The 12,125-nt window shown below is 68.2% G+C and overlaps 1 protein-coding gene across 1 annotated transcript; it reads left to right on the top strand.

Annotated features, from left to right (window-relative positions):
- Positions 1-8,479: 8,479 nt before the first annotated feature.
- Positions 8,480-10,765, top strand: PRR35 (proline rich 35). The gene is made up of 2 exons (XM_042972030.1): positions 8,480-9,597; positions 9,876-10,765. Exons 1-2 carry the CDS (start codon positions 8,480-8,482, stop codon positions 10,507-10,509), a joined length of 1,752 nt encoding a protein of 583 aa, XP_042827964.1. The 3' UTR covers positions 10,510-10,765.
- The last annotated feature ends 1,360 nt before the right edge of the window (positions 10,766-12,125 follow it).

Here is a 12,125-nt window from a genome sequence, read left to right as displayed (position 1 = left end):
AGCCCACGTCCCCTCCTGCCCATCCTGGGAGGCCCCATCCCCGTGTCTCAGGTGGCGGGCCGAGGCGGGCGTGCCGAGTGGCTCACCGGGCTGCAGTTTGCACAGCGGGGGCCGCCCCCCCACACACACACCCAGAGGCTGCGGTGGGGGGGGGGGGGGGCTGCACAGGCCGGTGCTCGGGCGGGTGTAAGAGGCCTGTCACAGGCCAGCCTATCGAATGTGAAAGCAATTAAAGCCACCAGCAGTGTTCGCTCCGGGCGGGCCTCGGGCAGCGGGGCAGCTGCCACAACACATCTCACGGGCGCCCTGCTCCACCGCGGCTGCGCCGGCCACGCTGGGCCTCGTCCTGCGGGGCGGGGGCCCAGGCGCGTCCACCTTGAGTTGGCACGGGGCTGGCCCTGCCACCCCTGGGGTGTCCCAGCATCCTGGGCCACGTCCCTCCCTGGGACAACCCAGGAAGCAAGACGTGAGGACAGCGGGCTCCTGACATCCTTGGGTCCCGCCAGGCCGCGGTCTCCACACGAGGCTGGAGTGGGGGGGGGGGGGGGCGCTGCTGTGTGCCCACCCCCTCCCCTAGAGCCCCGGTGTGCACGGGAGGAGGCTCTAGCAGGGAGGGGGTGGTAGAAAGAGGGGCCACGTGGCCCCAGCCTGAAAGGGCACACGGTGTCTGGGAAGGAGTTGGGGGACCCCGTAGTCCAGACCCTTAGTTTTAATACAGGAGGTGCTGGAAGGGGGTCGAGGTGGGCGCTTGGCCAGGATCAGGGGGCTCCTGGGGTGTGGACTTAGCCACCAAGCCCTTGGCCGTGGCTGGCCTCACCTGGACCCCAGGGCCACCAAAATGGGGATCGGGCACAAGGCCAGAGGCCGTCCCCCTTCTGTTGGGTCCCGGCTCCCCCCACCTCAGCCCACTGCCTCCTGTGTCTCCCACCCTCTGGCCGCTGAAGCTGCTGGTCCCGGGCCCTCCTCCCCATCTCTGCCTGCCAGGTTGGCCTTGGGCCTCCCACAGCCCTCTCTCCCGGCCTCCCGGCCAGGCCACCTCACTGCCCACACGGCCACGGCGGCCTTCTCCAGGCGGGCGGTGGTGTGTTCTCACTTGTGAAGCGTCCCTGTCAGAAGCACTTAGTGTACAAATTAGCCGCAGCCTCCCGCCTCCCTCTGCACGGCTGTGGGCGCCGGGCTGACAGGGCCGAGGCTCCGGGCGCTCTCCCGCCTGCCCCGGGCGCCCACACAGCCCGCGTGCACCCCTGGCCGCCCGCCCACCACTGAGCAGGAGGGCTGTTCCTTGCCAACCAGCCAGGGGTCCTCCCGGGGCCCCCGACCCTGACCTGGCCAGGGAGAGGGGTGGGGGGACCACACCAGGGCAGGGCATTCAGCAAGATCCCGGGGGTCCCGAGCTCAAGGCCCAGCACTTGGACCTACCCCAGAGTTGCAGGCCCAGTGTTGAGAGCCTTGGGGGGGGACCTAGAGCCGGCACAGAGGCTCGGCAGCCCCCACCTGCCCCTCCTGTTGGCTGGCCTGCCACTCAGGCAGGGAAAATCATGTGTGACAGGCCCAGGAAGGCCGGGCCCGGGGGGCCGCGGAGCGACGCACACAGCTCCTCTCCCAACATATGGCTGCTGTCGGCCCCAGGCGCTGCTCGGCCAACGCCGGCCTGGGAGCGGGTGGGGGCTCCGGAGGCCCGAACCCCTCATCCCACCCGTCTGGCCACACTGCTCCCTCAGAGATCGGAAAGGCCCCTGCCTTAGCTCACATGCCTCCCGTGACAGGGAGCTCACTCCTGCTGGACCTCTTCCCTGTGCCTCCAGGGAGCGTCCAGGAGCCCCCCTCCCCCTTCCCGGCAGCCCGAGGCACACAGCCACCCCATGCCCTGCCCCCGGGGGACCAAGGATCTAACATGTCTGGGGACTGATCTGGGGGTGGGGGCGGGCGTGGGGGTTTCCAGGAGAGGTAGCCCGCAGCTAGGGACACAGGCAGGCTGGGGCTGCCGCCGGACCGTCCTCCACAGGCCCGGGGGAGCTGGAGCCAGAGGGCCTCTCCTGGGGACCCTGGGGCCAGAAGTTTCCTGGCTGGGCCAACTCCCTCAGGGTGGGCCCGCTCTGCTCCCCAATTCCTGGTCCCATTCCAGTGGCCCCCTCATGGACTCTCCAAGAATTCCCCAGGCCTGGCACATGTCCCCTGTGGGCCACACTCTGCCCAGCCCTTGTTAAGCCTGCACTGGGGACCCCCAGACCCACTCACAGCCCTGCCCACGTCGCATCCCTGGCTCTGCTGCTCCCCTCACAACCCCGCCGTGAGCCTCCTGTGGCTCCCCAGTGCTTTTCGGGTCAGCAGCCACAGGCTAGCATCCGGGGCCCTCAGGTGTGACGCTGCCCCTTTTGGCCAAGCCCTGAGCCCACCCCTTTTAGCCAGGAGTCCCCGAGTTTCACCTCCAACGGGTGAGAAGGAAGAAGTACCAAGGATGATCCATGTTCTGGGATCAAGGGGCTCCTGCATGGTGCCACCCCTCTCAGGGACTCTGAGCCCCTGCCTAGGGGCTCCAGCCCCTAGATCTGTGTTCCCAGCACAGGCTGGCCCGACCCCTATACCTGTCCCGGGGAGGACTGTGTGCCGACACTGAGAGAGTCAGACAGGCCCGCCGTGGGCACTGCTCCACTGCCCCCTGCCTGGCCTGGCCCCGCTGTCCGTCCCTGACTACTCGCCCCCCGCATGGATGTACCAGCATTAATAGAGGTGACAGGCGGACAGCCGTGGGCCAGCCAGGCAGAGGAGGTTAATGGCCAAGATGAGGCTCTGGCAGGGATCAGATGGAGGGGTTGTGGGTCCCCACTGCACCCCACGCCAGCCCCAGCTGAGGACGAGGCTGCTCCCCAGGCCCCCACTGGTGCCAGAAGCACCCAGAGACCAAGCCTCCTGTCACCCGCTCTGCAAATGAAGGGAACACGACAGGTGTCTCAGAGCTCAGGGCCACATGGATGACCAAGCCCCAAAGCCACAGGGGTCCCTGTCACTGCCTCAGGGGGCAGGAGCTATCTCTGCAGGCCCAAGCTCTTCGCAGCACGCGTGGGGCGGGTCCCAGTGGGAGGTTTATGACCCACCCTCACTCCCCACTCCTGAGTGGAAAGTGTGACAAGCCACGGGCACAAGGTGTGCCAGCGACAAGGGAGCAGACGTGCCCCAGCGAGAACACCTTGGGCAGAGGGCACGGGGGTGCAAGGGGCTGGCATCAACGTCCCTGCCTTGCCTGGCCGTAGGTGCTAGGGAAGGTCATATGTGCACCCGATGGGCCGGCTTGACTCACACTCCCACGCAGAGGTATTGGGTTGCAGCCACAGCTGGTCTCTAGGGACCACCCCTCCACAGACCCCTCCCGGAAGCTCAGAAGTGCACAGGAATCATGCCCCTTAGGGCTGGGTTCCTCTGGAGGTGCCCCCACCCCTCCTCTTACTTCAGCTTCTGGAGAAGCCCGTCCATAGCGGTGGCCTCCACGGCCGGTCCCCAGGCATATCTTCCTGGGGCTCCTTGGTCACCTGGGTGTCACTGGCTGCCCTCTCTGCATGCCGGAACGAGGGCTTCCTGATCCACGTCCTTCCTTCCCCAACCAGCCCATCCCCTGTGCTGGCGGCTGTAGCCTCTCCCAGACCCTCAGAGGGGTCAGCCAGTGAGGTGTGGGGAAGCACAGAACTGTCCCGGGAACAAGTGGCCAAGGCCTGGGACACCCCCCCACCACGCTGTCTCTGGGCGATCTGTGCCCCTGGCTCCCTTGGGGCCGTGCCTGTGCCTGTGATGAGGGGCCCAGGCCTGGCTGAGCACATCCAGGGGTCTGAGCACAGAAGGAACAGGCCTCCTGGCCTCCTCTCTCCACAGGGCTGCTGGCGTGACGGCCGCTCAAGCTGTCTCCCGGCCTAGGGCTGCCTGCACGGTCAGCTGGTCAGCTGGGCCAGGCCAGGCAGGCAGAGAGGAGAAGGCTGGCGTGCCGTGCCGCCCAGCCCCCAGCCCTGCCCCTTGGACTCGGTGAGAAGTGGGTCCCCTCAGGTGGTGTCAGGGAAGGTGACACTAGGGCAGAAGGGAGCCAGACCGCAGGACCCTATTTCCTACAGATGCCTGTCATAGTTACCAGAGCCCCAGGAGACCCGCGCCACCCTCCTGCATAGACAGGGAAACTGAGGTCAGGCTCCCAGGGTTCTGACTCTGGATCCAGTGCTCTCCTCTGTCTGCCCCACTTGAGGGATAACACTCGGAGGCCCCTAGAGGACACTCCTTCCTTCCCCAAGGTGCTCCTGCCCCCCAAATTTAGCAGGGGATACCCCAGGAAACCTATACCTGCTTCTGTGCCCCCACGGCGCTGGCCTGGAGCCTCACTCCCGCTCTGGCTGCGGACCCCATCCTGAACGTGAAACGACACGGTCACACGTGTCCCCCAAACACAGGTGAGACTCCCTGAGAGAGACACAGTCCGGCCCCGCCCCAGCGAGTCTGCGTTCGCATCTGGAATGGGACCCGCCAGTCAGGTGAATTTCTACGAGGATTTGGCTGAGAAGTGGGACCCCGACCGTTACGTTTTGGCAGCTTGGGGAGCAACGTGGACTTTGGCATACTTTGGGAGCCGGGAGGGAAACAGGTCTGGCCGAGAGGACATTGGGGGCAGGGGTCTTAGGGTGGCTCCTGGATACCCAAGTCTTTCCCCCGCCCCCACTCTCACCCCAGGTCCTCCCGGGAGGGATGGCCAGCGAGGACCAGTCCTGCAAACGCACAGGCAGGCCTGGGCACCCGTCAGGGTCGTGAGGAGTGATGTTCACAGAAAAGGGGAAGCAAGCCCACGGTGGCCGTCCCTTCCTGAGCCCGTAGCCATCAGGGGGCAGGGCAGGGGTTTACAGGGTGCAGACCCGTTCAGCCTCCTGCTCAGAGGAGAGGAAACATCTCTGGAGTCAAGGCTTGGCCAGGGACAGCTGGCGGGGAAGGGAGGGTTGCCGCACTGTCTGCTGCCCGGCTCCGGGCTCCAGCGCTCTCGGGGCTCAGCTCCCTCTCGGGGCCGGTCCGGGCTCCCATCCCATCCCTGGCCGGGCTGCAGCCCTCCCCAGGCTGGCTCCCGGCTCCCCCTGTCCCAGGGCTCAGCCTCCGGGCTTTGGCTCAGGAGGGCGCCTGTCAGGGGCCAGAGCCCTGCCCTGACGGATGAGTGCTGACGGCGCCTCTCCCCGCGCCCTCGGCCGCTGACACCCCGTCACGCCGCTGCGGGGACCCCGGGAGACCTGGCCGCCTCTGCGCACCCCCGCAGCAGCCCGCAGGCGACGGGGGCGGGGACGGTGCCAGGAGCCCCTCATTCGGCCGCACACCTGCGCCCGCACCGCCGGCTCCTCCACGCCGCTCCCCGTCCCTGCCGGTGTCACCGGCCACCGCTCGACCCAGGAGTGGCCGGCGCCGCGGAGCGAGGTGAGTGCGGCCAGCGGGAGACGCGGGCGGGGGCACCTGGGGCGGCCCCGGGGACGCCGCTCCCCCGCGCTGGCGCGTCCCCTCCCGCGTGAGCCCGGGTCGGAGGTCGCGGCGCCCCCCGAGCCCGGCGCCGTAGCGCACGCGCGCCAGTCCCGCCGCCAACTTCGGAGGGTGCGAGTCGGCGTCGGGGGGCCGCGCGCGGTCGGCGGCGGAGGCTTCGGGGGGCTCGCCGCCGAGTGAGTGACTGCGGACCGCGCGGGGGCCTCAGTTTCCCCTGCGGGAGTCGGTGTGACTGCCCAGAGGGCCTGAGCCGGGGGCGCGGGCGGGGCTGGGGCCGGAAGTTTCCGCCGCGTCCTCGGGGGACGCAGCCTTCGCGGGGCGCGCAGGTAGGGCGGGCGCGGGCGGCGGCGAGTCCCGAGAAGTTTGGGGGCCGCGCGGGGCCGGTTGGGCGCCAAGGGCGCGGGGGCGCGGGGCGCCGGGAGTGTCCAGGCGCGGGGTGGGGGTGGGGGGGGTGGGTGGAGGAGGCGGCCCCAGTCCCCATGTCCCTCATTTCCGCGCGGCGGACCCCTGGGCGCCGCAGCCCCATCCCTGCAGGAGGGCGCCCTCCCTCCGGGGAGGGCAAGGGGGAGGGAGTCGGGGTGTCGACCTCAGCCAGGGAGGAGGCTGGCCACCGCCTCCCTACCAAGCCCTGTGGGGTGCTCCCCAAGTGTCGGGTGGGGATGGGTGGACTATATTCCCCCCGGTGGCTGGTGGTGGCTCCCGGCGCTGGGTGCCCCCTCTCCCACCCCGGGGTGGGGCCTCCCACTACTCCCCTGCCACCAGTTGTCTCCAGCACGGGGCAAGGTTAGCCGGCTCAGGGGTCCGGGCCAGCACCCTGGGGGTGTGGGCCACCGAGGAGCCCAGAGCACGCACCCAGTCACGGGTTGGGACACGTGTGCAAATGAATGTGCTTTTGGGTGTGTGTGGGTGCATGCTACTGTCCGGGGGTGTCTTCTGCTCATGCACAAGCATGCGGGGGGTGGGGTGCGGCCAGGGTCCCCTCCGGGGTCTCCGTGGGGTCAGTAGCTGCCAAGACAGATCCTGGACAAGTCCCCCACCCCCAGGGGACGGATCTGAAGAGGGAGCACGGGAGGAGCCGCACCTCCGGAGTCCAGGGGCCTGGCGGGGAGGTGGGATGGGTGTCGGCACCAGGCGGCACAGCTGTGTGGCTCCCAGGGCTGGGTGATCGATGGCCCCGGCACAGCCGCCTCTGTCTCCCAAGCACATGTGCCCATTTGTCATCTGTGTCTCGGGGAGGGTTCGGAGGACAGGGATGGGCCCACCTCTGCACCCACCACCAAGTCCACGAGGGTCTGCTGCTCCTCGGGGAGCCCAGCTCCCTCCTCCCACCCTCTCACTTCTCTCAGAGCCCCTCCCCTCCAAGATGTGGCCGTGCAGACCACCCAGGCTCAGTCCGCCTGCCTCACCCTCCACACCCTGCTGGTTGCCATGCTGACCCCCCTCTGAAGGGCTCCTTCGGGTGGGCTTCCCTCTCCGCCCCTCTGGCCGTCCCCACACCGGGGGTGCCCACCCTCTGTTTGGGGACAGCGGACGTGACTGCCTGCCGTGTGCAGAGCCTGAAGGCTGGTGAGGAGGATGGCCTGTTCCCAGTGGCTGCCCGGCTGCCCCAGCCCTGCCCCACTCAACCCACCGGCCATCCCTGAACCCCGGGGGAAAGGGCGAGCGTATGTGTGTCCACACCTGTCAGAGTGTCCGTGACCGTGGGTGTCCTCAGATGTGTGTGCGTGTGTGTGTGTGTGTGTGTGTGTGCACAATCGCCTGAGTGTGTCCAAGGGTCTACTCACACCCCGGCTCTGCTGTGAGTGCTTTCATGTGCACAGCCACTGTGCCCACTCTGAGTGGTGTGTGAGCTCCACAGTGTGCGTGTGTGCGTGTGTGTGTGTGTGTGTGTGTGTGTGGCAGTGGGCGAGCTCCCAGGCCCCGTGCATTTTGGCGGCCGACTGACTCCGTTCCCAGTCGGCCCAGCCGTGCAGAGGCTGTGCCTCCGGGCGCCGGGTAAGGGCTCGTCTGGAGCCTGGTAACGCTTGTGTGCACACACCCGAAGCCGGTGTGCACACACTCACCGTGTGCCCCACGCAGGCGCGCACTGGGGCGGTGGATGGCCCAGGTGGCGGCCCAGATGGAGTGTGGAGCGGCTTCCGAGCGAGTGTGTGGGGCGTGGGGAGAGGAGGGTCTTGGCTGAGCTTGGCCGCTGCGGGCTCGGCCGCTGACCTGCCTGAAGCCACCCAGATGGAGCCAGGCTGAGCAGGTGGCTGGGCCGGGGGGCCATGCTGTGACGTCCACGCCCCCCAGCCTGGCCCGGCCCCACAGGAGGCCGACCCCCTCAGAGACCCGCGTTGCGCACCCGGCACCCCGCCGGAGCGGAACACGCGTACGTGGGCTCGGTGGTGGCGAGACTCTCGGAGCCTTCTGCCGGGGTCTCTCACCCAGGCAGCTTTCGTCTCCGGCTTCCCAGCGCGGCAGAGGCCTCCGGAGGGGAGTGAGGAGGGCTGGTGTCCCAGGAACGGGCCTCCTCACGCCTGGCTTCTGGTCACTCACCAGATGCCCAGCGGGTAGACGGGTAGACGGAGACCCAGGCGGGGGCGGACAGAATCATCCCCGAAACGGGCCTGCTGGAGGCTGATGGGCGCGGCGGGGGGTGGCGTGGAGACGAGAGCTGGGCCCACGGATGAGACACAGGATGCTTAGCTAACCTCAGATTTCCCATAAACAGCAGGGGTTCTTAGCGTACGTTCCAAGTATCGGCTAGAACGTACTTCCGCTACAAAAGTGTTTGCCGTTTACCCGGATTTAACTGGTGTCTTGTGTTTTTATCTGCCGCATCTGGTGCCCCTAGACGTGTGCGTGAAGCAGAACGGGAGGATGAGGGGGGCGGGCCAGGGAGGCAGGGCTGCAGGGCACAGGTGGGCAGAGGGGGGCGCTGACCACGGCCCCCCTCCCCCGTGCACAGGTGGCCATGGGCCCGGGCCCCGCCCACTAGCAGGCCGCCGTCATGTCCCGAGAGGCAGGCTCGTGCCGCCTGGGCCCCGGGGCGCGGGCGCGGGCCCGCAAGCCCAAGAAGCCGCACTACATCCCGCGGCCCTGGGGCAAGCCCTACAACTACAAGTGCTTCCAGTGCCCCTTCACCTGCCTGGAGAAGTCGCACCTCTACAACCACATGAAGTACAGCCTCTGCAAGGACTCGCTCTCGCTGCTGCTCGACTCCCCGGACTGGGCGTGCCGTCGCCCGCCGGCCGCGCCCCGGCCCCGCGCGCCCACCCCCGACCGCCCCTCGGGCCCCACAGACACCGGCGGCCAGCCCCGAGGAGGAGGAGGAGGAGGAGGAGGAGGAGGAGGAGGAGGAGGAGGAGTGCGGCCCCCCGACGCTCCCCCTGCGCCCGACCCGGCCTCCCCAGTCCTCTCCCTGCGCCGCCACGTCGGGGGCCCTAAGCTGGGGGCGGAGGGGTCCCCTGCGGCCCGGGATGCTCCGAAGGGTGTGGGCCTCGGCGGGCTCCTGGCTGAGTCCTGGAAGCCGGGGCCGGGAGGGGGTCCCGGGGGCCTGGCCGTGGTGGACGCGGCTGCAGCGGGCCCTGAGAGCGGGGTCCCCTGCTACCCCCCACCCGCCCCCAGTGAGTTCCCCGAGGCCCAGAGCCTCCATGTGTCTCTGCTGGGTGTCAACTGCCCTCTCGGGCCGGGTCTCTTCTCCTACCTGGGACCCTCCTTGGCCGCTGCGGCCCACATGCCCTTTCTGGCCTCGGCCAGCCCCCTGCTGCCGCCGGCTTCCACTTTCCCTTCCCCACAAGCCCCCGAGCGCCCTGCCCTGGTCCCCCGCCTATACTACCCCCTGCTCCTGGAGCATACCCTGGGGCTGCCAGCAGGCAAGGCTGCCCCTGCCAAGCCCCCAGCAGCCCCAAAGGGGCCCCCTGGGGCTCTGGCCCCGGGGCTGCTGAAAGTGCCGGTGCCTGGGCTGGGCAGGCCCTGGCCCCGAGGAGGAGCCCCTAGGGACTCAGGGCCGGAGGGGGAGCTGGAGCCGGCTGCCCAGAGTGACCCCAAGAGGAGGCTGCCCCTGGGAAGCAGTCTGGAGCCCCTGAGGGCCCCCTGTAGCGTGGTGAAGTTTGGTTCCCAGAGCAGGTAGGTGTCAGGGGCCCCTGGCCATGGGGGTTGGGAGCGGTGGGAGGCGAGCTGGCCAGGATGGCTGGGCCCCCTTCTGAGCTTAGCTGCCAGGAATGTGGGCTTCAGGCGACAGAGGGGAAACCAAGGCCACAGAGCCAGCCTCTCTATCCTTCAGGGGTCTCAAGGCCCTCAGCCAGGCTGCAAGGGGTTGGGGGGGGACCCAGGGGGAGTGTGGGGCAGGGACTGGGCACACTGAGGGGCACAGTGCAGCCTCTTGACTGGCTTCTACCCCCTAGCTTGCAGACTGGCCCCTCCGCGATGCTCTGGCCTGAGGACAAGGAGCCCAGCAACCCTGAGCCCCCAGGCCCCATGGCCCTCCTGCCCCAGCAGCCCCTGGACCTAGTGCCGGGTGGCCCCGGGCACGTGGGTGAGGACCTCACCCGGGCCCTGGGTGACTATGCCAGGGTGGAGCAGCGCCTGGGGCAGTTGGCGCCTGCCGGGGGCCTGGCCCCTCGGCCTCTGCGGGAGCAGCTGGGCAAGATTCGCCAGGAGCTGCTCACCATCCACCAGGCCCTGGAGCGGGCTGTTCGGCCGCCGGACGCACCCCTCGACCTCTCTGTGAAACGGGTGCCCACCAAGGGGCTCAAGGGGCCTGTGGGGCCCTGGGGGCAGCGGGAGCTGGGCCCCACGCTCGCCCAGGGGGCCCCCGAGCCACCCAGCATGCTGGGCCCTGCACCAGCTGAGCCTTTCTCTGGCCGTACTACCAAGTGCGAGGCTGACTCCAGTGTCCCACCTCCGGGCCTCCCCCTTCAGGCCCCGGAGGACCCTGTCATTCCTGGTAGCAGTTGGGGTACCCGAGGTGGGCCTGTGGGCTCCTGGCCCCCTGAGGCTGTCCCTAGCATTCAGAGCCCCCCTGGTGCTGAGGTCTGACCACAGCTTCTGTGTTAGCTCTGCTCTTAACAGACAGGCACTCCTCTCCAACCCCGTGTCCGCTGCCTGGCCCCCCACCTGCCCCAGCCCCAGAGGCGTGGCCTAGAGCCTGTCCAGCATGCCTGTGGACTGACCTGCCATGGCTGTCGCCTGTCTGTGAGGCCATGAGGGACAGTGGAGGGTCATAGCTACGTACTGGTCACAATCGTGGACGTTAAAATAGAAACCATCTTCACACACCCTGTCTGGGCCTCCTTCTTCCCCTGCCTCACCAGCATCACCACTGGGACACTCTCTGACATGGAAATGTCCCCGGCCTCGGCTTCTGAGGTGGCCAGTGTCCTGGGCTATCTTGCTGGGTATTTACCTTCAGGCGCTGACCTGCTTCCTGTAGGCTGGGCCCTCCCTGGGAGAGCCAGAGTCTGGAAACCGAATGGGGGGGGGGGGTGGCTTTCCATCCAAGGCGGGTAAAGCAAGCAGAGGTGGGGAGGCCCGTGTGCATGGTCTTGGGGCCAGTCAGGCCTGTGTTTCAGCACGTTGGTGGTGGACAGGGACCCCTGGGCCTGCCTCCAGCCCTCGTGTCTGGCAGGGCAGCCCTAATGTCAGATCCATGCTGGAGGCGGCCCCCTCTGTGGTTACACGGTGCACCCACATTCTGTGGCCCAGGGCTGCTTGCCCAGCGTGGCCTTTGCTGGCCCCCCGCCAGCCCCTGCAGCCACGATAGGCATCGGTGGCCTTCACAGTTCACTGCTTCCCTCCCTGCACGGCCACACTTGGCCTTTCCCACAGGCGGGGGCAGGGGGAAGACAGGGAGGGGTGCCCGGGGGGACCCTTGGACCCAGCTAATCACTTCTCTCCTGGGAGCTGGCCATACCTCCGTGCCCACCCAGGAGTGGCCCCAGGGAGGACGGGTCCTGCCTGTGCCTGGTTCCCCAAGCTGGGCCGGCCGGGCTGGGGCCAGTCGGAGCAGGACCTATGGCTGCCCCATTAATTGTGCCGGGCAGCAGATAGCATCGGCCGCCCACCCCACCTCGGGGCATTAAGAGGCCAAGTCCAGAGCTGGGGTGTGAGTCAGCCAGGTGGGAAGTGCGGCAAGCCACAGACAGGGGCTGACCCCCCACCTTCCAGGGGCTTCCTGGATGGGCTGCAGGGTCTGTGGGCTGAGTTGGGAGTCATCCGGAGACCTGCCCCTCCTTGGCACCCTGTTGGCACCCCCATGTGCCTACTGCACCCAGATTTCTCATCACCCCCCAGGCAGACCTGAACTTAGGAGCATCAGCCCAGTTTCACAGGTGTAGAAGCAGGATCAGAGAGACAGGACGCAACCCTGCCGGTTTTGGGGGGGCAGGATGAACACCCTGGAGGTTCCCCACCCCAGACTCTGGTGAGAGACGCATTCAGCATGGGACGAGTGCAGCCCTTTCCCCGAAGTCCTGACCCTGCAGTCGTACCCGGGGGACAGCGCTCTAGGCTGCCTCACACGCATGTCCGCTCAGTGCCCTCTGAGCAGCAAACCCACGAATTACATTACGGCGGGTTTGGGAGGGCTGTGCGGGCCTCCCTGAAGGGGGGTGGGGGTGGCTGGGCTGACCGCGAGTGGCATCCAGACCAGGTGG

Source organism: Panthera tigris, chromosome E3 (genome assembly GCF_018350195.1).
Source record: "Panthera tigris isolate Pti1 chromosome E3, P.tigris_Pti1_mat1.1, whole genome shotgun sequence".
In the NCBI taxonomy this organism is placed as follows: domain Eukaryota; kingdom Metazoa; phylum Chordata; class Mammalia; order Carnivora; family Felidae; genus Panthera; species Panthera tigris.
The sequence above is the reverse complement of the archived record's forward strand: the minus strand, read 5'-3'. Positions and strand labels throughout refer to the sequence as shown.